The 27,735-nt window shown below is 42.3% G+C and overlaps 2 protein-coding genes across 3 annotated transcripts; both read right to left on the reverse strand.

Moving 5' to 3' along the window:
- Positions 1-263: 263 nt before the first annotated feature.
- On the reverse strand, positions 264-9,782 carry popdc2 (popeye domain cAMP effector 2; the record flags this gene model as incomplete). 2 transcript variants are annotated; one of them, XM_084544221.1, is made up of 4 exons in its annotated part: positions 264-747; positions 4,395-4,806; positions 5,798-5,906; positions 9,289-9,782. In XM_084544221.1, the coding sequence occupies 4 exons, from the start codon at positions 9,780-9,782 to the stop codon at positions 665-667; spliced, it is 1,098 nt and encodes a 365-aa protein (XP_084400347.1). In that variant the 3' UTR covers positions 264-664. The 2 variants fall into 2 exon arrangements, with proteins under 2 accessions (XP_084400347.1, XP_084400346.1); XM_084544220.1 differs by lacking the exon at positions 264-747 and having other exon boundaries at positions 4,253-4,806.
- Positions 9,783-15,028: 5,246 nt separating this feature from the next.
- On the reverse strand, positions 15,029-18,844 carry cox17 (cytochrome c oxidase copper chaperone COX17). Its single transcript, XM_084545343.1, has 4 exons — positions 18,782-18,844; positions 16,759-16,878; positions 16,568-16,675; positions 15,029-15,254 (listed from the first exon to the last, which is right to left on the reverse strand). The coding sequence occupies exons 2-3, from the start codon at positions 16,869-16,871 to the stop codon at positions 16,591-16,593; spliced, it is 198 nt and encodes a 65-aa protein (XP_084401469.1). The 5' UTR covers positions 16,872-16,878; positions 18,782-18,844; the 3' UTR covers positions 15,029-15,254; positions 16,568-16,590.
- Between the last annotated feature and the right edge of the window lie 8,891 nt (positions 18,845-27,735).

Below are 27,735 nucleotides of genomic sequence, written 5' to 3' on the forward strand. Positions count from 1 at the left end.
ATTACGCAGTCTTCATAGAGATTAGAGTCTATGATTAAGTCTATTGATTTGATGGTCTAGTCTAGGCCCATTATCACCAAAAGTGTATTTTTATCTAGGTCTGTGAAGGTTCTCAGTCATCCAGGTCATGATACATCCAGAAAAGGTTTAAAAAAAAAAAAAAAAAGGCAACTGGACTTGTAGAGTTTTTTGAGAAGACGTTTCACCACTCATCCGAGTAGCTTCTTATAAAATTAGCTGCACCGGTTTCTGGTTGTTTACACAACGAGCAAGTTTCAGTAGGAGTTCCTATTTAAACCTCGAACTTCCCACTTTAGAACTGAAGAAGCTACTCGGATGAGCGGTGAAACGTCTTCTCAGAAAAGTCCAGTTGCCTTTTTTTTTTTTGGATATATTTTTATCTAGCTTTTAGGATCAACCAGTAACGGCTTTTGAACTGACGACTCATACCTGAGTTCTCTGAGAATGTTCTGGAACCACTCCTAAGCTAAGACTCCTAGCTAGGAGCTTTTAGGCTAAGTTAGTAGCTCTCTGAATCTTTAGGAATATGGGCCCGGGGGTCTGAAGAGGAGTGAGGAGGAGACAGCGCCGTGGCAAAGTGACACGTGACACTTTCATGCTGCTGTGGTGTAGATAACGCGGCGTTTCCAGGAGAGACTTGTTCTCACAGTTTGGGGGTGTCGGTGGGAGCCAGCGGAGCCCTGCCCCTCTTGAATCGAGGCGGGAGGTCCTCGTCACTGTCGCCTCCTGCGGGGTATGACAGCAAAGCTTCAGTTAGGAGCGTGATCGTACACAGGCGTCCTGATAACATGACAGACAAGACGACGGGACCATCTTGTTGGTCTCTACAGTGAAGCAACAGAATTGCAAAGGTTCCTGTTTTATTTTGGAATCCGTGTCTTTCGGTCAGTTTTACTTCCTGTCCTCGTGTTTGATTGTTTTCACCTGTGTCTCTGTGTAAATCTTCCGGTGTCTTTTTCACCAGGTAAGTGTTGATCAAATCCACCTTTGTTTCCTCATTTCCTGATACAAATATGTGACAAATCCAAATATCTGTTGGCGCAGCTTCAGTACTATTGAGCAAATCTGAGCAAACCATCGTCGAATTTATAACAAGGCACATTAGAAACAAAAGATCTGAAGCAAAGATTTTTCAAGCACACAGCAAACCAGCCAAACTTGATACACTGGTGCAGGACGGCACCGGAAAAATCTTATCAAGCAGCAGGAACTTTCCAGAATTAATGTTTTTCATTGATGTTCCTGTAGGTGGCGCTGTTTTCTTCGTCCAGTCCTTGTGGCAGGCTAGCTACTGTGCTACAGTGCATTAACAAAAACTATTACTTTCTGTGTAGTGGAAGTTTTCTGCATAACAATTCAACTGTGCAATAATCTGCTCATATACTGAACCTGGGATGTTTCTGGTGCATGAGTGTCCACAGCTGCAGGGCTGCGACGTGCTCTGCCGAATGCGTGTTTAGCATTGCCCCTCCGCAGTGACTAATGCGTTTGCTAGCACGGGGTCAGAAGCTACATGCTCAACATCAGCTGGCGAATGCTGGTGCAAATGGCAGCTCTGCAAAGTGGCACTTCATCTTTGAAGCTTGGTTTATACATCTGCAACGGCTCCAGGAGAGTGGCTTATGTTGTTGTTAAGCTAGATTTATGGTTCTGTGTTAAATCTACGCTGTAGGTAGGTAGGTAGGTACGCCACAGGGCGGGGTATGGCTCCGTACCCCGGGCTGTAGCCTGATGTAAAACTCCCCAGAAATGCAACTTGACATCCATGGACGTTGGGAACTATACGGCTCATGGTGAATAGCTACGTTTACTGAAATCACTGCAACACAGAAATTAGAGTAGATGTCAAAGTGCTTCTCCAGCCACTACAACGAGACGTGGATGAGGAAATTCTTTTTGGACAAATCAGCTGGTGCAGCCTACGTCGCCACAACGTCTGTACATTTATGGAGAGGTGCGTGCCAAGGTTGCGTAGTGTGCACAGCTACACCACACCCCACAGTGCACCTACAGCACAGAGGGAGTCACAAAAAAATAAATCCAGCTTAAATCTGAACGGCCGAGGTTAAAACCAGACAGCTGTTTCATATATTTCTAATTTTTGAACTATGTCCCGCTGCAAATCCTTGTGCAGTTCTGACATTTTGTTGGTCACCCACTGACTTGCACCCAGGAAATGCAGAGAATATCACGTGCATGAGATCGAGAGCTTTTATCCTAATGTCCAAGACTGAGATGAAGTTGGGGCTCAGTCTTGGGCACAATTTTGTCGTTGGCCCGTCTGGAATGAAGCTGCGTTACTACCGCGGGACGGATTTGACCTGCTACTTCACTGCTGCCCTGCAACCCAAAGCCGACACTGACCCCGCTGTCCCGCTATGAAATGTGACTCTCCACCTGTGATTGGCCGAGTGTTTTTTTTTTTTTTTTGGGATGGGCAGGCAGCAACGAGGGACGAGGTGGGGGGCAGTGATGAGCAGATGAGTTCACAGAAAGCCAAACGGTGGTCACACTGGATTAGTAGCATGGCACCGAGTTTTTTGGACATTCCCTAAATTTACGAGCTCTAATCCTCCTCAGATAAGAACACAGCTGCCGGCCAGGCTGGCGTCACCGCTGCTCTGCTATCAGTTAAAGTATAGAAACGCCACAGTTCACCACACACCGTAAAAACGCAGCCAAACACAGCCTATAAATATAAACCAACACTCTGTTCACTTACAGATAAACTGCTTTTTTAACTGAGAACAGATTTAACTCTACTGCTACCGCGCCGAACTCGACCGTAAGCTCAAGAGCTGCGGAGCCAAAGAGAACACTAATGCAGAGCAGCTGGCAGCGAGGGAATTCTAATTTAAAGTATGGTTGGAAATCAGGATAATAATCCAGATGAAGATGAAGAGGCACGCAGCGGAAGGATTTCAGTCGCTCACTGTCAATATCAGCGCCGCAAACAGTTTGCCAGTCTGAAGTCGGACTCGTTCTCCAAATGAGACGTGTTTTTATTTTAAAAAAGCAAGCAGCTACAGCGTGAGATCCTTGTAAGATAAATAACAGATCACATCTACAAAAGTTTGCAAAACCCTTGGTTCAATTAACTAAGATACGTAAAATAAGTTTAATTCAAAATTATAAAAAGACAAAATCCACAGTTATTAAACATTAGTTTGGATGAATTTAAGAACAAAATCCACCTAGCACGTATTAATAAATGTAAAAGCTTGCCTATTTGGATTGTAGAGGTTTTAATATTCGTTTAGAACCATCACTGGTAAAGTTCGATGATATGATTCAAGTTTCAGAACAAGCAAATAATATTGAGATAGTTTTCTCCTATTTCCAATTGCAAGAAAGAACTTTGACCGTCACGAATTTGACTGTTTCAAGTGTAGTCATGTGTACTTTCATCTAGTGACGGAGGACGTTCTAGATAGCCGAGTGAAAAGCAAACGGCACGCATTAAAAATCATACTTAATAATAACACAAATTATTCTGAAAGGATGACAAGGAATACTAAAATTAAGGCACAACAGAAAATCTACTAAAGGCTGTACATACACCGATCAGCCACAACATTAAAACCACTGTCAGGAGAAGTAAATAACACTGAACCATCTTCTGACAATTCATTGTTCTGCTGGGAAACTTTTGGACCTGGCATTCATTCATGTGGACGTTATTTAGACATGTAGCACCCACCTAGACCAGACCAGGCACCCCCACCCCATAGCCTTGACACTCCTTGATGGCAGCAGCCATCCCCAGCAGGATGCAGCCACAAAAACACTTAAAGAAAAAACAAAAAAAACATGAAGAACATCACATGGTGTTGATCTGGCCTCCAAATGATCAAGTATCTGTGCAATGATCCCCTCAACCCATAGGACCCAAAGGCCCCCAACTAACCAACCAGACACCACAGGACCCTCAGAAGGCCCATGTCCATTCTCTGATGAGTCACAGATGTTTCGGAGGCACAAGGGAGACCTACACAATATTAGGAAGGTGGTCATAATGTTATGCCTGATCGGTGTAAGTGAATGCATCTTGTAATATTCTACTCACACATTTGCCATATTGTCATAAATCTGTAAGTGAATGTTGGAAAAGTATTAATGTTTTCAGCCCTTCATTGCAACACAAGGCCAAGGTTAGTAAGAACTGTGCACCGCAATCCTTCCATGCATACACACCGCCCCCATGCGACTCTCCACCCAGGTGAGGTACTTACATGTAGCTTAAGTGGTGACCCAGTGTGTTAGCTCCAGAACCCTGCCCCTCTACCTCAAATAATCCCTCTCACTGCCATAATCCATTAAGGAGCCCGCCACATCAGTAAAGTCCTCCAGGACCAGGCTGGTGGAGTCCTCACCAGAGGGCAGCTCCGGGTCTGATGCCCAAGGGTGGTAACGCTCATGCTGCGGGGCCTGGGGTTCGTCCATCTTCCTTGGTCCCTGTTGAGATTGAGCTGGATCAGACGACTGGTAGGCCGATACCGGTTCAGTTTGTTGCTCCTTGGGCATGCCTCCGTCACTGCCGCTGCCGCCCTCGCTGCTCTGCGAGGAGGGGGCCAGCACGTGGTAGAGGCTCGGCAGGCGGATATCCAGCAGCACGCCGCTCTTCACGTAGAGCTTGTTGTTGAGGTTGTAGAGCTTCTCGGCGATGTCGTATCCCAGCATGACGGAGAAGATGCGTGCGATGTAGCGATCCTTCGATATCAGCATGTAGAGGCGGCGGCGGCGCCATGAGACGTAGCTGGAGTCTTCCTCTGCTGTCAGGGTCACCTGTGGAAGGTGGATGGAAAACTTTAATCAGTGCATTAAAGGTGATCTTTGGAATCTTTGGCCACTAGGAGCAGTGTGGAGCAAAGTATTTATGAGCTTATTTGAGAGAATCAGGTCAACAAAGCCTCAGGATAGGCATCCATTTAAGGAAGAGGCTTCTCAGATGTAAGAATGGATGCTTTTCTTTGTCATAAATTATATTTAATGGGTTTTAGGGGTGTTCGGCGTTTTTGGAGTCTTAGGTTCTTGACAGTCAAGCCGAGAATTGGCCATTTGCTGGTGTTGGGCTGTCAGTGAGTGTCTGTGAGCCTAGTTTTTGTGGAGTTTCCTGCGCTTTTGCCAATAGTCGGAGCTCTGATGGCAGCTTTTCAGCTGAGAGCACTTAGAGAACCAGTCCACAAGAAAAGAAACCAAAGTGACGGACATAAGCAAATGACGAAAGAAAAGGCCATCACTGTTTGTTGCTCTTATTTCTCTAATGTACCTAGCTAGCTTCCTAGCTAGTCCGAGACATTGTCTTTGAGGTGTGTTCAAGTGCAGCTTTTTGAAACAGACACGATGTAATTTGTTGCGTCTTTTGTGTCCATGTCAGAAGATAAACAGCCAAAGCCATTGCTAACTGCATCCCTACTTCTGTTTGTCCACCACACCCCATCAGCACCTTTTTAAAACCTTCTTAGGAGCTGACCATCCAACAAGAACTTGACCTAACCTAAACCTCTTGTTTCCACTCTTACGGAACCAATCTAAAGCAACCGGATATGTGAAAGACAAGAGGACGACTACTTTCCCTGTTCAGCTTATAGGTCAGATGCTGAGTCCGATTGTATGTGACAAAAGACAACCTGATATTCATGTCTGGTTTCTCCTTCCAGCTCCTTCAATGACAGCACTTCAAGTTAGACTTTGAACCTGACATCCACTTTAGCTAAACTGCAATCTGAAACTACATCAGTGTCTCCTGGAGTGAGATGCGCGCTGAGCTCCGTACCTGGAACTTTCCCTCTTCGTTTGGTCTGAGAGACTCCCACTCGGGAGAGTCGAGGAACTGGTGGCGGTGGATGTAGTGCAGGAACTGACCCTCCAAACACACGCTAATCCTGAAAGAGAGGGAGATACACGGGGTTAAAAAGAGAGACGGGGGATTAAGACGCGATAATGTGAGCAGAGAGAGCTGGAGGTCACTTTGAAGGGCCAGTGTCTTTGCAAAGCAAGCTAGAGAAAGACTATAAAGTGCATTTAGAGTTTCCTCTCTCTTCTCCCAAAATTATTTCTACAGACTGAAAGCATAATTTTAAACTCTTAGGACATTCCTCCTTCAGACGGAAGCTTTATTTGAAAGTAGTGCAGAGTGAGATAATCCAGGGCACTAAACATGACGTCTTCATTGGGTTAGATCAAACATTTCTATCTTATTCTTCTTTCGGTGAAAGATAAATGTTGTCATATAAGTGCTGCAGACGTTCTGCTTCGTTTCAGTCACCTGACATGCACCAAAAACAAGGAAGTCTCTTAAAACATCTCTAGACTCTTTGCGTCAGATAACTAAAGTTTAAAGTTCCACCTTCAAAGGATAAAACAACGATGTTAAATCAAAAAAATCTAAAGTCAGTATAAACTGATACTGGATATCTACCTAAGATACGGGTCTGTTCAGTGCAGAGATGTTGTGACAGGTTAGAAGTACTAGTATCCTTTATTTAGACTCTTCAAATCAATGGGTGTTCATTGGCAGCTGTTTTTCTGCGTTGTTGTATTAATTACACTGTAAGGCAGCACCAGAGGGACTTCCACTGGAGAGCCCCGTGCTTAAAATGTCACGGCACTGCTCGTACGGGAGCTTTTGAGTGCATGAACTAAACGAACAAAAGCATGAGGACGTATCCTTCCTTTGCTTTGGGGGATTTGGTTCCTGGATGGGAAAAAAATCTACAAAGCCAGGTTCTTCAAGAGTTTAGACTGTTACATTAGCAAAGTAATTCCCATTGTTTTGGGTTGACATTTCCCAAAGTAAATATGCAAGTTTAGGTGTCCACATACTTTTGTGTTAGTCGTGTATTGCAGTCATGTAGCATTGTAGCACGCTAAAACTATTTCTGACAGTAAATCTGAGGAAATCTAACTGACTGAAGTTATATCAGTAAATGCTAAAGGATTATTTGTCTGTTCACTACAGAGTATGTTACTGTAACCCTAACCCTAACCCTAACCCTTTATTTTAAAGTCTAAAAATCAATGTGTGTCAGTTAGCAGCTATTGTATTAATTACCTTCTATGGTAGCAATGAATGTTTTTCCATCAGGGAACCACGTGCTAAAAATGTCACTACACAGCTTGGACTGTACTTATTTGTACACATAGTATATGAGTAAAAGTATGCGGAGACATACTTTTTCTAGGGTTCTGGTCTCTGGTTTGATTTTCCAACTTAATCTGGTAAAAAAAAGTTTTTAAAAAGTCTTTCCTGAAGAGTTTAGACCTTTACAGCAGCAGATTTATACTTTATACTCATTGTGCCACGTTTCAGTGTCCACATACTTTTGGTCATGTAACATCATTCCATCACGTCGTCACTTTAAAAGCGTGGGAATAAAAAATTATTAACTTTTTGCCATTCTAAATTTGTCCCTGTCAGCGCCGCGGCCCGACGTTTCATTTAAGGCAAGACAATCGGCATCGACTCCCGCCGTCGGCTGCGAGCACAAAGATATCATTCAACCAGCTGGCAGGCGAGTGCAGACGGACGGCACGCTGGTGAGTCACAGACAAAAATACTCTGTTTACAACATTTCTCACCGCGCCGGGTTCCAGGACTGTGAGATCTAGTGCAACCCCGATGCTTTGAGGATGTTTGGATGAAGAGAATACATTTCCTGTGATGGCGACATGCTGCCAACAGCCTCAGAGAGACAGAAATCGGTCTCTAAGAAGGAGGTTACTTTAAAATAGTGAATATAAGGGGTTTTTTTGTGCAGTCAGCAGACAAAATGGTATCTACAACACTTGTAGAGTAACACAAACTAGTGAAGTAGCTTTTAGACTTTGTGGATGAGGATTCTACATAGAAAACAGCTACCCATTAGCTCTGCCTTTAACACTTTGCATGTGTGTAATAATTAAGTGTGTATTGACGACACTTTAAAAGGTGGCCCACTGCAAAATAAGTATGTCTACTTTCAATATTTTAGTGCAAACAATGTTGTGGAAGTCGCTGCTAGGAGTGAATAGACGCCTACAACTCACAGGCCGAAGCTAAGTTGCTAACTTTTGTTGGTAACACTTCTGTACGTTTACATTTCTACTTGTCTTTAAAGCAAGTGTAATCAGTTTAATTATACTGACCAGAAATCCAATGATTACGTTAGTGAAGAGTGTTGCTTGTTGAAACAAACCCTCGAGGGATTAGTGGCCGACAAGAGTCGCTCTCAGCATAACCCTTTATCAGGCAAGGAACCTTATTTGGTAGCTTCCAAACATATTTTAAATTGCGTCTTCGTGCCTCTCGGTGAACTTTAGAAGCATGTGGTTTTCACCTAGCCCATCAGCAAAGATGAAGGCAATGTTATCGGGGTAAATCCTGGTCAAATGTGGTCTGCAAGGTCCACCTCTGCATGAACGCTGAGCATAACTGTTGTAAAAAAAAGTCTTCTTATGCCCTACAATAACACTCTTGGGTTGAAAATTTCTTGAAGTATTTCAATGAGTGCCTTATAAAGGGTTAATCTGTACAAACTGCGGTGCCAAACACTTTCTGGTTTCTGTTTGTAGTCTGAGTTGCATCAATACAAATCGCCTTTTGAGTGGGCTTTGGTTGCGTGCAGGTAAATGGTCCACAAGGAGGACAAAACTCTCTCGGCTTAAACGTCAAGCAAATGCCATAAGTAAAGTTCTCCAATTCTATTCTCGTGTCTGAAGTTGCTAACAAGACTCTGAGCAATGATCTGGACGACACTGGAAGCTCTGCAACATTAGCAGTTTCCCCCAGAAGCCAAGTCATGAAAAGACAGCCAACGTGTTCCCAGATTGCCCTCAACTCAACCGAAACGTTTAGCATCTTTAAGCTAACTGCTCTGGTTTTTAACGCCACACATTTAGTGGTTTGTTTAATTCTCGTGACTCTCTTTGGCGTCCTTTCCCGCTGCAACGGCTGCACCAAGCGGCCGACTGTGACAGGCTGAAGAACAAATCAGCAGCTAAAGATCTAAATGCATGTGATCCAGGAGTGGAGGAGACCAAAAACGGAGCTTAAAGAGGAGTGAATATTAAAGATATACTTGTGTAGCAACAATAGACATGATTGTGTTGGATCTGTAACACGAGATGTTGTGTTTATAGCTTGTTTCAGCTGTCTTCACGACAGGTATTCCATGTTTAAGATGTTTTCCTACTTCTACTTTAGCGTGTTGGTCCTAGACACAGTTGGTGAGGGGTGGTTTTGCATTTTGTTGTGTAGGTTTCTAGATGTGCACACACACTTCCCACCTTCCGGACAGCAGAAAGGAGAGCTGGTCGATGGGCGTCTTGCCCTCCACGGCGTACGTCTGTCCCGCCTTCAGCTCCACCACCTTGTTCTCGAAAGCCCTCGCGATCTCTTTGAACACCTGGACGGGCACGCCCAGCGGCAGGTAGACCGCCTGGTAGAGGGAGGTCAGCTCCTCGCTGGGTATGCCCTCCTGGTGCAGCCGGAAAAGCAGGTGGCAGACCTGACACAAGCAGGCCAGCAGCAGAAGCAGGTTCCAGGTGAAGACGTCCAGACCGCACATCGTCATCCAGCCCCACAGGGTGAGGCAGAGGAAGGCGGGAGACAGGAAGCCGAAGATGAAGAGGCACCCGTAGGCCCCGCTGCCTCCCATGTAGCCCAGGAACAGGATGGTGTGGCCCAAATGGTAGATTGCTCCTTCTGTATTGTTGGTCCAGCCATCGCAGAGAGGGGGAAAGAACAAACTGTCCAACAGAGTCGTGTTTTCTGCGCTCATGTTTGAAACTCCTGAGCTCGAGCGAGGCTTCTTATCCACTCAAAACTAGGGTGCTATTTTTGTCCTGTGGAGAGCTACAACTAGACTGTCTGAACTGCAGCCTGGTCAAAAATAAACTTATGATACTGGGTAAAAATGTCAGAGGTAAATGTTTGTTCCCTTGGCGAGCAGCGGAAAATTCTTCAATGTGAAAAAGTTCTCACGGCTCTATTTGTTATAGAAACACAGCTGGAATGGGTGTCTTCTTCTTCTTCTCCTCTCATCATGCGTCCCTTCCTTTCTCCTTCTGGCTTCTCGCCCCGTCTTTCCCCTCCGAGTCTTCCTGTCGTCCTTCCTACTGCTCTTTCTTTTCTGGCTATCTCTCTCAGCCGCCGGCCCGCACTGTAGAGCCAACAGCTGGAAGAAAAGGGATAAGGGAGGGAGTGGAGCGGGGAGGGGGGGCGTTGATAGAGCCCTAGAAGGATAACCATGTTTGGAATTGAAACCCAAGGAGGAGAGAGTGGCAGATAGAAAGCAGGCCTGCTACTTAACATAACAGAAAGAGAGAGAGGACGAGAGGGGGACAGGAAACAGGAGGGAGGAGAGGGACAATAACAAATATCTCAGGGAGCGAGAGAGAGAGAGAGAGAGAGAGACCCACAGAGTGTCACACATTTTTTAAAAAGGAAAAACTTCCTCCAGAGCTTTCACTAAAAAAACTTGTCAGTGAGTCAGGTTTTACTCCCGGGAGCCGTCGTTCCTCCAGTGCATATTTAGAGACACTGAAATAAGTAGGATGGCAGCAGCGTAGGTCGGATTTCAGGTATAAACACCCACCAAAGCCGCCACCCCCCACACGTCCAGCTCTCACAGCTCACAGGGACACGTGCATGTGAAATCTGTTTGAAATGTATATCCTCTGCTTTATTTATATAGTGCCGTTCAACAAACAGATAGATAGAATATAATGGATTCAGATGAAATGGAAAATATGAGATGGAAAATAAACAAGAAGATTTAAAAACAGATTGTAAGAGATGTGAGATGAATTGAAGATTCTGTTATGTCTTATGGTAGCAGTACAACGAATGGACAACGATTATAAAAAATGGACCTGGCATTCATTCATGTGGATGTACCACCCACCTAGACCAGACCAGGCACCCCCTCCACACCATAGCTATGACACTCAAGATGGCAGAAACCATCCCCAGCAGGGTGCAGCCTGACGCTTTAGGAACATCTCCAAAAAACATGAAGAACAGCTCAAGGTGTTGACCTAGCCTCCAAATTCATTAGATCCCAAACTGATCAAGTGTCTGTGGGATGATCCACAGAGGCCCCTCCCCTCAAAGGCCCTCCCACTAACAACATCCTGTTGCCAGACACCACAGGACACCCTCAGAAGGCCCACGTCCATTCTCTGATGAGTCACAACTGTTTCAGAGGCACAAGGGAGACCTGGGTCCTGAAATTTATGTGAAAGTTCTTTTGACACCACCTGAACATATACCAACCACCACTCTTCCTTCTTTGAACCACTTTTAATAGATACTGACAAAACCAAAACGCTTCAATTTGTCTGTTTTAGCTGCTCCAAAAAAAAAAAGTCGCCACCTGGATTTAACTAAGCAAATAGGTAGGAGCCTCCTATTGGATAATTACTGCATGGGTGATTATCTTTCAGCTGGCAACAAGTTATTTAACCCCAACTGATGCAATGAGTAGCTTCTCATTTCTTAAACAACCATGTCTAAAGACACATCCTGTGGTCGTGGAAAAGATGAGAAGAGAAAACATCTAAGGAGATTGTAGAAACTACTAAAACTGGGTTAAGAACTGTCCAACGCATTATTAAAAACTGGAAGGATAGTGGGGAACCATCGTCTTTGAGGAAAAAATGTGGTCGGAAAAAAATCCTGATTGGTCGTGATTGGTGATCACTTAAACGTTTGGTGAAATCAAATGGAAGAAAAACAACAGTAGAACTCAGGGCTATGTTTAATAGTTAAAGTAAGAACATTTCCACATGTACAATGTGAAGGGAAGTCAAGGGATTGGGACTGAACAGCTGTGTAGCCTTAAGAAAACCACTAATCAGTGAGGCTAACTGGAAAAAAAGGCTTCAATTTGCATAAAGATTGGACTCTGGAGCAATGGAAGAAGGTCATGTGGTCTGATGAGTCCAGATTTACCCTGTTCCAGAGTGATGGGGGCATCAGGGTAAGAAGAGAGGCAGATGAAGTGATGCACCCATCATGACTAGTGTCTACTGTACAAGCCTGTGGGGGCAGTGCTATGATCTGGGGTTGCTGCAGTTGCTCAGGTCTAGGTTCAGCAACATTATGTTGTCCAAAGAATGAGGTTAGCTGACTACCTGAATATACTGAATGACCAGGTTTTTTTTTTTTTAGTTTAGTTTAGTTTATTCACCATACCACTGTTGAGACATTACAATAATCCAACAGGAATAAAAAAGACAGATGGGTAGAGTGAATGGGTCCCCCAAAGAAGCTAGAAAAGCTTATGGGTGGGGGCCCATGGTTCATGAAAAAGGTAGTGGTAGTTACAAGCAATGGTATCACACAATTACCACCTGAAACCAGATGGTAATGAATAAATGCACGTAGAGCACACTAAAACACATAACATAGATACTTAACATTACATACACATACAATCATACACATACATCCCAAGTCCATGAGGAGGCAGTTTTATATTAGATATAGGTTTGTAGGAGATTATTTTTAAGTTGTCTTTTAAAGTTGGAGATAGAGGGCAACACCTTGAGGCCTTCATGAATCCTGTTCCAAATCTGCGGCCCCCTACAGACAACACTCATACTGGTGCGCACATGTCGGCGACATTTACCTGATATAAGTGTATTAGATCTCGTATGGTATGTGTGCAGGGGGCTGGAGATGGGAATAAGTCTACTCAGTCTAGGGTTGAGCCTGTTGACAATTTGAAACATAAGGCAGGCATTATGATACTCATTTAGCTCAGCCAATCTTAGTAGCTCAAAGCGATGAAATAGAGGATGGGTGGGAGAATTTGTCTGTGACCATGACAGGGCCCGTATGACTTTCTTTTGCAAGGATGCAAGTTTTTTAAGATAGCTGGTGAAGGTGTTGCACCATATCACATTACAATAGTTAAGGTGAGGTTCAAAGAGAGTTTTGTACAATGTGAGAAGGGCAGACAGAGGAAGGAAATGTCTAATCTTATAAAATAAGCCAACATACTTAGACAGTTTGTTTACAAGATGGTCAATGTGACATTTAAAGTTGAGAGAGTCGTCAATGTGGACCCCCAGGAACTTAGTGGCATACACTCTTTTTATTTCCTGTCCATCAATTTTAATCAGAACGTGATCAGTTTTTTTAAATTTGTTTGATTTGAATAAAATTACATTTGTTTTGCTGACATTTAATGAGAGTTTATTACATTTGAACCAGGAGTCCACTTTGGTTAACTCTGAGTTTACAATACCTTGTAAGATAAGTGGGTTCCTGTGTGATGTGAACAAATTTGTGTCATCAGCAAAAATAATTTTATGAAATATTTTGGAGGAATTTACAAAGTCATTGATATATAGAATAAATAAGAGTGGGCCCAAAATTGAGCCCTGGGGGACCCCAAAAAGTATGGGCTTACAAGTAGATTTATGATCATTGACATGGACGTACTGTTCCCTTTCATATAAATAACTTCGGAACCATTCAAGTGTCAGACCTCTGATACCATAATGATGTAATTTATACAACAGAATATCAAAGTCGATGGTATCAAAGGCTTTTGACACGTCCAAGAAAATACCAACACCATATTTTCCCTCTTCAATGCAGTCATTAATTTGTTCTATTAGGTCAAGTATTGCCATGCATGTTGTACTCTTTTTCCTAAAACCGTATTGAGAGGGAACAAGGATATCTAGTGTATCAAAATAGCCGCTGAGTCTATTGTAAACTACTTTCTCCATTACTTTAGAAAAAGTTGGTAGGATTGATATGGGCCGGTAATTGCTCATATCATTTCTGTCGCCAGATTTAAAAATTGGAATTATCTTGGCAATTTTTGTCATTTTAGGTACAATACCAGTAAGTAAAGAAAGGTTGATACAATAGACCAGTGGCTCTATAATGATGTTAGCAATGGCTTTCATGATGTTACTACATATTCCATCTACACCAGCGGTGTATGAGCTCCTCAACTCCGAGATGATCTTGAGGAGCTCAGTACCATCTGTTGGTTTCATAAAGAATGAATGAATGTAACTACCAGAAAGAAATTGCTTGAAGGTGACACCCTGGGGTTGACTTATCTTCTTAGACAGATTTACACCTATTGAGGCGAAATGATTATTAAAGCTCTGTGCAAGATCAGTTTTGGCATTGCCAAGATCAGGTAGAGCAGTGGGTTTATGTCTCCTGTTGAGGACTTCATTTAACACATTCCATGACCTCCTGCAGTCAGTCAGGTTATTCCATCAATGGATCATATTCCAAGATGACAATGCCAGGATTCATGGGGCTCAGATTGTCAAAGAGTGGTTCAGGGAGCATGAGACATCATTGTCACACATGGATTGGCCACCAGAGTCCAGACCTTAACCCCATTGAGAATCTTTGGGATGTGCTGGAGAAGGCTTTGTACAGTGGTCAGACTCTCCCATCATCAATACAAGATCTTGGTGAAGAATTAATGCAACACTGGATGGAAATAAATCTGGTGACATTGGAGAAGATTTTCCAAACAATGCCACAGAGAACATGTGCTGTAATCAAAGCTAAAGGCAGTCTAATGAAATACAAGAGTGGGTGACCTTTTTTTTTTTGGCCAGGCAGTGTAGCTTGGGTACAAATTTGACCTCTTTGGCATTTGCTTAACTTTGTATAGACTTCATCCAGGATCTGCAGCTTTTGTAACCATCTAGTGATTTCAGATGTTCATTCCTCTGAAACATGGTCATTGTTTTTGCTTCCAAGAAAAGCTGCATAAATTTTTCACTGGTGCTGCGTGACTGCAGCATGGAATTTCTAGCAAGTTTTCCCAAAGTGTGAAAATGGATGTCCGCAGCCAGGCACACTTCAGCGACGCCGACACACCGTGGAGAAAGAATGCAGATATGTCAAGTATTGACTTTGAAGGGCTATTTTTAAGCACAAGAGCATACCAGGAACGGCAACTGCAGCAAGGAAGCGTTTTCACTGCCAGAGTAGCCCTTCAGATACACAACATTTAAATGAATGCTGACAACAGAGTCTTATTGCATAGGACTTTTATTCAATTTCCAAACGGCATTTCTCAAATTCTCCAGACTTTTAAAAAATATTTTTTTTTACACAAAGAGAGAGAGAGAGAGAGACAGTCAACCCATTAGAGCTTAAGTGCTTCATTATCAAATTTCCCTTCCAGTGGAGTTATAAATAAGAGGGGAGAAGGAAAAAAAAGGAGTAACCGGCGCCATCTTCCACTCACAGCAACACACTGCAGGAGAGAGAAAAATACACACAATGAGCATCCAGTACTGTTACAGACCGCATGTTATAAAAACTCAAAAATCAAATTTAATTTTCTACATTTGTGCATTCATATTTCCTCCAGCATAGTGACAATATTTCTCCTCTACAAGAGCAAATGGACGTCAACGCGACGCCAGCCAGGACGGCGGAACTGCTGAAACATGAACTGAGCACACATGGCTTCAGGCATGTTTCATGTGTAACCATAAAGCACAAGGGACACTTACTCCCCTTCCACCTTCTTGTTACACGATGTTCTTCTCTACCACTGCAGTTATCATACAACAGATAAATCGGCGAAGCTACAACTGGCCCGGCAACTAAACTGAAGCTTTTAACCTGACAAAACAAAGCCTCCATTACTGCAAACATCTGGGACTAAATTAGACAAAGGTTTATGGTTCACAGAAAGGGCAAGAGGACCCAGATTTATCCACCAGACTGACTCGATTCAACATGGATTTAGGCTGTCGGAGCACATTTGTCCACGGCTTGTCAATTCACTGGTTGCATTTAGATGGACACTAGGATTCTGCAAATAATCGCCAATGTAAACACCTTCAATCCATTTAATTTTCAATAAAAGAGGGGTCCCGAAACAGGTCGAGAAGGAAATTAGTGCCCACGTTTCTCTAGAATAAATGAACTCTCTTTGCATGTTTGCCCCATGTGGAGTAAACGTCAGGGGACGAGTTACCAGGAGGGACAGAAACATGGAGGTAGCAAAGCAACCAGTTGAACAAACAAGTGTTTTTAAAAGATTAAACTGGAACACATGCAGCCTAATTAATGAATTCAGTGTTTTCTTTTTTGTATTTTCCTGCAAATCTGAGGCTGTTGGAATCCAATCAAAATCATATCAAGATATAATTTATCCATGCAAATGTGGTCACTTGAGTTAACAGGATCGCAACTAAAGCAAATTATACAGGTTTGTTCAACAATTTACTCGTTCGTCTGGGATTTGTGTGGCCATTTTTGTAGGGATACGGTGATTTTTGCCCCAAAATGGAAGGTCAGAGTTAAAGTCAACAAGCACAGCCTCCAGGAAGTTTGTTAATGCATCATAGCAAGGAATAATTGCTCTTCATTAGCATTTTTTAACGAGTTCTGCATTACTTTTAGTAATTAGGATGTGTGTAGTCGTGTCCTAGTCTGGTAGATTAGAGCTGAAGGGTACAAATGACACTGCACAACTAGATAAGTGGCAAATAAGCTGGTAGGACACTAAAAGAATATTCTTAAGTACATGTGAGATTGAATTCTTTTCATACTTACCACATACACGCACACAAAAGGAGTTAAATCTTGAATCCAAGCGCCCTCATGCAGTCTTTGTGCGCCTCGATTAGCTGCGAGCAGTTTTCCTCTCCTTTCTCAATGATGCTGGTGGAAACAAACATGGAGACAAGAGTAAATATTTCCACTTGAAGCAAGGAAACAATTTCAGCCTCTGGCCAGGTACTCACCAAGCATCCCTGACTTTCTTCGTTTCTGGACAAGCGCAGCACGGCTTCAGCGGCTTCTTCTGCTCCGCGCTCTCGGCAGCAGGCTCAATGCTGGCAGCAGACACGGTTGACATCTTCGAGCTAGACAAAGGAAATCAGACGAGTTAATTTGGCTCACGCTCCAGAGATGAGTTCTCATTTTCATGTTGATTTTGCATCGCATCCAATGCTATAAATGTTAGATGCTCTTCTTGTCACCCGATTAACCCGTCTGAGACGGAAAAGACTTGTCTGTGTGCAGCAGGGAGAGCGCAAGTAAATAAATTAATGATTAAGTTTCAGGGTTCTGCATCTTTGATACTAAAAAGACCTGTAAAACAGCAGCCTGTTGTGGTTTTTAAAACTTTGCAAGTGGAAAGTCAAGGGACTTTAGTTACATAGTTCCCTTTATAGTTTCAGAACATGTCAGGAAAATGTGGATATTCCATCATTACATCAAGTCTTTAGCATGCTAAACTTTTAGCCTCTGGCTTCTACACTCAGTTGTCAGTTAATTAGGTTCTTTAGTGAAAATGCAACAGTTCTGACTTCATAAAATTTATGGTATTCCTGTTGGATCACCACCTTTCATGGTGATACAACAGCGTCTGTTTTAGTTTCTCACTTCTGTCTACATTCTGGTGTTCCCTGTAGAAATCTGCCCCCTAAAGGATGAGAGGCGTAGAGGCACCCGAGCGTCTGCTACACAAGTATTCTCCAGTATATTGCATATTTCAACAAATCTTGATTGTCGTAGGAAAAAATCAGCACTTTAGAGGCTACTGAATCACCTCCTCTGACACCGTTTCAACATGAACTGAACTATAACTGTCATGAAGAGGGATTTAGTGCAGAATTGTTATGATGGGAAGTAATAGTTTTCAGCAATGAACCGACAACGGTAGAGACCAACAGTTGCCTAGCAGCTGTGTTCACATAACTTGAGCCGATCTTGCCACTGAACTGACAAGCATTCTGCGTACACAGCCACAATCTCACAAGTTACGAGCAGCTCGATTAGAACAGAGCAGTCGTTAATGCAGGTATAAACACCTCTGCTTTTCCTGCTATTACAAAAGACATATTGTCTGAAATGAGAGAGGCCCTTGGAAAGAATTTAGGACAAACGAGGAACTAAAAAGATAACAAAAAAAAAAAAAAACTGGTATGACAAGATGATAAAGCAGATATCATGCATATCGTGTTCTTCTTTCTGCGGGGTGGATTAGCTAAAGACACATTTCCCTGTGTAAATGTTCAGGCACCGTTTCTTACTCTTATAAGAAAAGTTTTTCTGTTTTATAACATTCAGCAACTGTTGTTACTTAACTGGTGGGGTCAAAGTAACCTTGACAAGGCAAAACAACAACAACAAACACAAGTGACATTTATATCTGGAAAATCATGATGTAATTATCTGAGTGAAAAAGGACATAAAAAGGCCATAACTTCCCATTCCTATTTATATTTTTTACAGTCACTTTATGTTAAAAAATCTCATGTCAAGTAGAAGAGAAACTAAATTCCACCCATAAATTAGTTTCTGAAACTGGTACATAACTGGATGTTAAATAATACAGCAGCTCCTTTCTGATCACCCAGTGAACAGGGCTTGTGTAACGTTAGCCAAGATATAAAACCATAATTTTACGTTACACACACACAGTGCAGCACTCAATAGGTCATTAACAGATGTTAATCTTATCATTTAAAAGCATATGTGAAAGAGGTGCCGTAAAACTTCACCATGTGCTTCGCCGTGTTTTGGTTTGCTAGCTTAAGCTAACTCTTTGGAGACATTGCATAACGGCGACGTTAGCTAACACACGCTTAGCTAACAGCGGCTAACAGATATAGCAGTATATAAATATAATTACACAAACGCACGTTAGTTTGTGTGTCACGCCAGATGGTAAATCTTAGATTATCCAACAGAAAACGTATTATTTAAAACACACACTGAGTCATAACATGGCTAAAGCTAGGTTGTGTAACGCTGACTTACTTGTATGGAGACCGGCTGATAGAGAATAGTTCACCTTCAAAATGAAAGCACCACCACGCGGAAAACAAGATCACGCCTTCGCTTTTTATACGCACTCACGTGATTAAAAAACGTCAGCAGAGGATTCTGGGAAATGTAGTAGTCAGTTGCAAAAGCGGGTACCGATCTAGACTGCAACACATTAGCATGAGAAAAACAGAGCCCGGAGAAGGTATGATAAACTTGTTAAAGACATATTATGATATTTTTTAGGACTGTAGTTTATAGACTTTACAAAAATAAACTTTTCTGTTGTAAAAAAGTTTATTTTTAAGTGAAAATAGTAGCAAGTTTTTGTAAAACGTAGCTAACTCAGGCTCAATTTAGCTAAACCAAAACTAGCTAAAGGCTACCGTTACAAACTCAGTATTCTCATTATTATTAGTAATAGTATTATTATTATTATAGCACAGGAGAAGTATAATAAATTAATAAATAAATTCTGCAACAAAAATAATAATAATATAAAATAAACAAATACTAATAAATTAAAAATAAATATTAGTACTGTATTATTTTTATATAACATGAGATATATGCAGTATAAAGCATATTTATATTCAAAACATTTTCAGTGACTTTTTTTTTTCTCCCCAGGTAAAATTTCAAAATTTATTTATTTTTTTTTGATACCATTTACTAAAAAAAAACAAAACAAAAAAAATTTGTTCCTACTTAAGTCAACATCATTATCATATTAAACATGTTTAATCATTTTAATCATGTAAAGAGATGATAATATCATTGCTAATTAGTTTGTGATTTATCTATTTAGATGTAAACTTACACACGTACTCAGCTGCAAATTTTCCCTGACGTAAAAAATTTTTTATTGAATGAAAATTTTTGACGATGCTGCTTAGACAAATAATACATTTGCTGCTACAGCGTAATATATATGAATATACGGTAAATCAATTTAATATTCAGTATATTGAACAGTCACTCTGTTAGAGGTTAAGAAATTTGTAAGGAAGATGTATTTTACCTCCATTTTTACTCTTTTTTTTGTTGAGTTTTTGTTGGCAATTACCACTTTTTGCTGTCGTTTAAGATTCAACATGTCTGGTTGTTCAATACTATGATATTTATCAAGCATTTTTCATGCACTGTGGTGTTATAATCTACAAATAAGAAGGGGGCCAGTTCAGATTTTTAGAAAAACCCTAAAGAAACTCAGTTTCAATTTGTCTCTTGAGAAACTAGCTTTAGAAACTACTCAAATAATTAATTTATTATGATTTTGATATTTAAAATGTGTGTGAGCTTACAATTATGGATTGTTTTCACCCACACACAGCCACTTTAGTAGATATTCTGTTCTTTAATACATAGCTGCCGCTGCTGCTGGTGGTGGTAGGCTCAGTATAAACAACAGTGGCTTGGGAGTTTTGGAAAATGAAAAATGTTCTTATTCTGTCCTGCAGTACTGAAGGGAATGTGTGTGTTTTCACATGTCCACTGGGTCGACGGTGCGTCACCACCGACAAAAAAGCAGTGCGTAAGCAGTAGCACTGAGTCACTTATTCTAGTTTGAGGGCCAGCTGTGTGCTAGATAAATGAGCAAGTAAGCATGTTGTTCGTTTGCACTGTACTGGGTGATAGATGTCCGCTTGAAACACACCCTGCTGCATTCTTTGCGTTTCTTTCTACAGAGTTAGAGAGGCAATTAAAGAATGAACGTGAAATAGACAGGTGGCATTATAGTATACCTTAGTTCATGTTTTCTCAATTCTGTCTACTTTCTGGTGTTCCTTGTAGAAACCTGCCCCCTGAAGGATGAGAGGTGTAGAGGCACCTGAGCATCTGCCACGCAAGTATTCTACAGTATATTTTATGTTCGTTTTTATCTAAGTTAGTCTGGGTGGAGGTGAATCTTAAATATCTAGGAAAACAGGTCCAGAGATGATCCAGAGACCCAGTGTTGAATCTGACCTATAAACACTTTACTCTGCTGAAGCTTCCCTTACTTCTAGCTTGCTTTCGTTCAGACACTTAAACTGTCCTATGTTCACGTTTCTCTGACATGCAGATGTGCAAATACAGACAGATGTCAACACAGGTGTTTTGTGCTCCTGGGAAGGCGGTTGGGGTGGATGGTGTGGCACATAAAGCACTTGGAGCGACACCGCTGTTTGCATCCTGTCTCCAGTTAACTGTAAGTATAAGCATTTACATATATATAAATAAATATATAGAAAAAATATAAATAATATATATTATTCATGATATAGTACAACAACAGTTATCACCAACAACCTTTTCTTAATATTACTCAGATAAATTTCCCAATTTTCGCCTTGTATCACTGCCCACCACTCCAAATATGCTCTCTTCTTTGTGTGTACAAATGGATGGAAGAAAATGACAACATATATATATATACACCAATCAGCCACAACATTATGACCACTGGAGAAGGAGAAGTAAATAACATTGAACAATCTTGTGACAATTCAGTGTTCTGCTTGGAAACTTTTGGACCTGGTATTCATTCATGTGGATGTTACTTAGACATGTAGCACCCACCTAGACCAGACCAGACCAGGCACCCCCACCCCATAGCAATGACACTCCTTGATGGCAGCAGACATCCCCAGCAGGATGCAGCCACAAAAACGCTTTAGGAACAACTAAAAAAAAACATGAAGAACAGCTCAAGGTGTTGACCTGGCCTCCAAATTCACTAGATCCCAAACTGATCAAGTATCTGTGGGATGATCCACAGAGGCCCCTCCCCTCAAAGGACCCCCCACTAACAACATTGTGTTTCCAGACACCACAGGACACCCTCAGAAGGCCCATGTCCATTCTCTGATGAGTCACAACTGTTTTGGAGGCACAAGGGAGACCGACACAATATTAGGAAGGTGGTCATAATGTTATGCCTGATCGGTGTATGTACCATTATATATACAGTCAGAAGTAAGTATGAACGTAGTAAGTACAGTAAGACAGTATGTTGTGCAAGTTGTGCAAAAGGGTAAAATGATGAGTATGAAGTGTTAAAAGACTGAACTAACCGTAGTAATTAATTTCCTGAACCACTTTATTGTGTTTGAGGTCAGAATGAGATGAAGGCTATTTCAGGACACACGCTGGGGGAGAGGCAACATGCACCTGGACAGGTTGGCAGTCTATTACAGGGCGTAGAAACACTGCTTCCAGCAGCATTTACTTGCAAACCTGGAACTAAAAGAAATAAGCGATGAATTAATGCACAGATAAGCCGTCCTCCCTCGATACGACCACATCTAATGTCTCCTGCAGGCTCTCCACTGCCAAAAAAAAACAAAAAAAAGGAATCTCATAAAATGTCCTTCACATTATCAAACACATCTCATGCACTAAGCTGCCACTAATTCACCTTACTCCCTGACACGACCCCCACAGTTAATCCTACTGCACTCTCACATGCTCTAATATCATTTTGTTTTTCCTCTTTCAACCTTAAAACGAGACACTCCAGCCTCCCTAACAGCAAAACATACATCTATATATGTATTGTTTATTTTCCAAAGATTTCACGAAGCATTTCTTGCCTCTGTTTTATTTCCTGTAGCTGATGTGAAATGTGCAAACAAACAAACATATGAGCTGGGTCAAAGCTGCGAGCATATGTACAGCATCAGGTAACACAGTACAGGGTTTAATTACATCCCCGTTTGTTCGAGATGGCCCGGACTCAACTTGTCCCTGCGCATGCCGCCAGATGTCGAGTTCACGTAACGATTATTTTGAACCGCCGCGCGCACACACACACACACGCGCGCGCACACATATCAATGTCTTTAGTATTAATGTGAGCTGGACCTTGCCCTCTTGACATGGCTTGATTCATGCGGGGATGAGACACAGATACTGAATAGTTGATGAGCTGCGAGAAAGAGAAAAGAAGTGCAGGGGTGGGGTGGGGGCAGAAATAGAGAGAGGCGGACTTACAGGGAAGGGAGGGATCGAGCGGAAAGGCGGGTAGTCGCTCGCCTCGCTCCACAAAGCTTCACTAAAGCCCGGAGGTTGGGAGACCTGATGGAAAATTACCTTGTGATCAAAAGGGGGTGGTCAGGACTGGTGGAGCCGGACTCATCCTGAGTAGAAGAAGAAGAAAAAGAAGAAGAAGAAGAAGAAGTAGCAGGAGCAGCAGCAGCGTTCGCAGAGGGAGGATGTGCATTTGGCTGATCAGAAGGGACCGAGATTGGCCATGGAGAAACTAAAAGGTCCCACGGTGGGATGCACCATCGCCACCTGTGGATGGAGAGCCCTGCTTCTCCCGCAGCTGAACAGGCAGTCCCTGTACGTGTACGGCAGCGAGGTGGCCGTGGAGAAGGAATGCATCCGGCAGCTGCAGAGCGGAGTCTTTGTCATTCACCCTTTCAGCCCCATGAGGTATTTAATACGACTGATAGATTCAGGCCAGCCCTGCACATCACTTCCACCGCTTCCACGAACCGCTTCTGCAACTTTTTCTCGGGGATTATCGCGATTGTTACTAAGTCAGTAAAGTGTTTTGATTTGTCTGCAAGTAGAAAAATAATCAGTTAGGTAATGTGTCCCCAGAATAGTTCACAGATTTGCTGTTTATCAGAAAACTGAATCTTTTTAGGCTGTGGAAATTAGTTATTTGAGACCCTGAATATAGTCTTACTACTTGATCGTCTGTACTTTAACTACTTTAAATCCAAATCAAGCTCCTCGGGACTTGAGTCAGCCGCTAATTGCTATTTAGCATAATCAAACCACATTTAAAACAGTCTGAGTATAAACGATAACAAGAATACAAGGCTGCTGAGCAACAGAGTCGAATTGGAAATGATTTGGGGTCATTTAAGATGTTAGCGGAGGATTAAAAGGATTAAAACGCACGGATCAAATGACTTCTTTAAGGAACGTGTGTTTGTTATTATTAGTCTGTAAGGTGATCAGATGGGTTGAAAACAGAGAGGGAATGAAACAATTAGGATCAGAGAGCAGAGTTATTTGAGCCTGGCAATTGAACCCTGACTGAGGAGATGTGCAGTTAACAATATCAGAGTATTTAGTGTGCATAAATCAGCTTGCCTTACCGGGCTGGCAAATAATCTGAGACGTTCCACTACAAGCACACGTGGAAAAACGAGATCTGAGGCTGTGCTCAAAAGTCAAATATGTTTTTTTTGTTTTTGTGATCATTTTCTCCTCCAGGAGTTACTACATCATGTGCATGATGGCGATCACGTTCCTGAACCTGATCGGGATTCCCATGGAGATCGCGTTCCTGGACGGGAACAGCGGGCTGGCGTGGGAAGGCTTCAACGTGTTTTCAGACACGCTGTTCCTGATAGACGTGGCTCTGAATTTCCGCATGGGCATCATAACAGAGGACGCAGAGGTGAGAGCGACTCCGCTCTTTACTTTCTATTTTCAGACACAATCTGGACGACCATAATCCCAAACAAGCGCGCACAATCCATCTCTGCCCCATCTGTAATCTCAGTACACGGAAGGCTAGATTAACAGCCTCCCCCCCCCCCCCCTCGGCCTCTGGGCGCAGACAAAATTGGCACCTAGCGTTTGATTCTGTAACAGGGATTATGATGTTTAGGGCAGATAGGTAGTATAACATTTCCAATTAAGTATAATGCAAACTATATCCTGTTTGTTTTATCGGCTCATGCTCTATCTTGCCAATCACAAATGGCCCATCTGCAGTGTTTACTCTCAGCCACATCTGGTTTTCTCTCATTCACTCTCAGTCAGTTTCTGCCTGTTTTTAAATATTCATGCATCGGCAACGTTTCAGTCTCACTGTCAGCCGAGCGTTTCTCCGCGTCTCCCCCCCCTTCCCTCCCTCTGCTAATCCCCTCCGACATCACTGTCTGCTTTAATTTTGGACTAACTTCCAAACTATTGGTTGAGTTCAAGTGTTAAATTATACATCTGATCGTGGCACATGCTGCGCAGGCCTATTCATCCATCTGCTCAATCTGCTGCTCTCTCTCTCTCTCTTTTTTGCAGGAAGCTATTCTGGATATCAAGCGGATCCGAGTCAGTTACCTGAGGACATGGTTCATACCGGACGTTATAGCAGCTTTCCCAATCGGCTACATACTGCTGTTTGCGGTAATAATGAACAGGAGCTGTTGAAGCAATAAAACACAACAGTGTGCTGCTCTGTACAAAACGATGATGCAACGAAATTCACATTATTTGCTTTTCGGTGTATAATTAAAACCTCATATATCACTTAAAGCTGTAATTCAACTTTACAGGCATTCATTTATTAAGAAAAAGTAATTAAATGAACAAAAACAATAGATTTTAATGAAGATAAATATAAGATATTAATGGTAAACCAGGAAAATAATGGGAAAAATCCAAATATATGTGTGTTTAATTTACAATCCCAGGGCTTACATTACCAAAATGAAGACAACCCCTCCAAGACCAACAGGATGATGAGGATACTGATGTTCGTGCGGATCCTCAGCTTGATCCGGCTCGCCCGAGTGTCCAGGCTGGTCAGGTTCTTCAACGAAGTGGAGAAGGCAAGTTCACCGCAAAAGCTCACCTCTGAAATTCCACCGGGGCCTTCATCCTCGCCCGCTGATACCTTTACCGATGCCCGGCTCTGGTGACAAATCTGACTTTGATCAATGTCATTGGTAAAATAAGAGCTTGGGCCCTGTAGCTCGATAAACATCTGTGTTGTATATATATATTTATTTTTTCTTCTCATGCTGCAGTAGATCTTATTATGGAACATGATCTATGGCGGCTCCGACCTCGATAGAGCATGATGTATGGTTTCTGGAACTGGTGTGTGACTCTGAAGCTTTAATCGATTACTTGAGGCTAAAATAAATGATTTTACGCGAAGCGGTGCTTCCTGGAAAACCTGGATTTGTACAGGGACCAGTCCAAGTACGAATGGCACCGGATTAAGTTGGCGCTGCTGTCGTGTACTGTGTGTATTTATAGACTTTGTTCTTGTCTATGTTTCTTGGATATCCAGATTCAGAGTTGGGAAACGCTTGAGTGATGTTGCACATGACCATCTGTCCTTAATGCAGCTTTTTGAACAAATATAGCTTCATTCATTGAGTTTGCAGTGTTGTATTAATGTCCATCACTGCAGCTTTGAAGGCGTTTGATGTTTTATTTCTGTTTTATTGTATTTTGTGGCAAATATCTCCGTTGATAAAGAATACACTTCATGTCTTCATGTAAATTAAGATCTGGAAACAAGGAGACAATAATAATCAGACAAACTTTAAAGGGGAAAATCATTACCCCTACATATCTCCATCACAGTTTACAGATTAATGTCCTTCTCCAGCTGTTCTATAGCTGTGTTGATGATAAGGATCACCAATTCAGGTGCACTCACTTTCAGTTTTAGATAATCTGACTAAACGGTTGGCTTGCTTCCACCCTGTCAGGTCATCTGACTGCTCATGTTTCTTGGTTTCTTCTTGATCTGTCCTTGTTGTAGTGATGTGGTCATTCGATGCCCCGGTGGGGGTTTAACAAGACCCAGGTTGGTTTAAATGTCAATTAAAAGTCATAAAGTCGGCACAGTAAATGTTGAGCACTGACAAAAACACACAAAAAAACAGGAATTGTTTTCACGACTGGGATCAGACCAGGTTTAACCCCCAGTGCGCTGCTCTGTTATTGGACTCGTCTAAATCAAACCAGCCAGCGATATGATCTAAAGTCTGTACAGTCTGATTAACAGTTGTCACGTCGTCTCTTTCTCACAGGTGTCAAACGCAAACCTGGAGGTTGTCCGGCTGTTCTTCCGCGTCCTGTCTCTCTTCATGATGATTTTCTTGCTGTGTCACTGGAACGGCTGCATCCAGTACTTTGTCCCCATGCTGGAGGAGTTCCCCACTGACTGCTGGGTCCGCAAAGAAAACCTCATGGTAAAGAAAACATTTTAGGAAACCTTTTTCTAAACGTAAAGTGCATGAGGTGCCCCGAAAAAGGCTTTATAACTTAAATTTCACTTCAGTCGTCAGCTGATGCTCCCAAACAATTTCAAAGGGGAAAAAATATTAAAATTCTACAAAATGCATCAGTTTTCCAGTACAAAAACTGAACTTAAGAAGTCTGTGAAGTAAAAACACGTCACTTTTTCTTCCAGAACTCCACAGTCATCGTCAAGTACTCCTGGGGAGTTTTCCGGGCCCTCTCCCAGATGATTGCTCTCTCTTACGGCTCCATGGACGCTCCAACAAGTGAGAATAATCTTTCATAAAAAGTGTCTCATTTGAACACCCAGTATATTTCACACTTAACACACCGTGACGTTCTTTCTTTCTTTCTTTCTCCAGATTATGTTGAAATGTGGATCGTCATGGTCAGCATGGTGTCCGGCTGTCTGATGTACACCGTCCTCGTGGCCAACGCTACGACCATGATCGCCAACGTCGACCCGGCGGCCAAGGAGTACAAGAGCAAGGTGGGATGTCACGGATGACACTTATACGTCCTTCAACGGCAAATACAATCAATTTAGCACACAGAGTAAATAGAAAAACAAGTGTTGAGTTGAAATTTACTGCAAATCCTCGTATTTAGCTCGTTGCTCAGGTGCAGTATTCTGACATTTATTGAGATGCACATTAATTCACCTTGTATTGGATCCTCTTCTCTCTTTCCCACATTCCTTGTCCACGTTTCTTGAGTAAATGCCAAGTAGTCCTCAAAGCAGCTGTGAAAATATGTATTTATGCAACACAATCAAATATGCACCTGCAGGAAGATACTAGTACGGTAATGCTCTGTGTCATGAATTATGTGTGGGGAGGTGAACCGTGCCTTAAAAATGTCTCCCCAGATGAGCCGTCTGGAGCACTACATGGCCTTCATGAAGCTCCCTCCAGAGCTGTGCCTTCGCATCAACAGCTATTATCAGGCTCGCTACGGAGGGA

This window comes from Chelon labrosus (assembly GCF_963514085.1).
Source record: "Chelon labrosus genome assembly, chromosome: 5".
NCBI classification, from domain to species: Eukaryota; Metazoa; Chordata; class Actinopteri; order Mugiliformes; family Mugilidae; genus Chelon; species Chelon labrosus.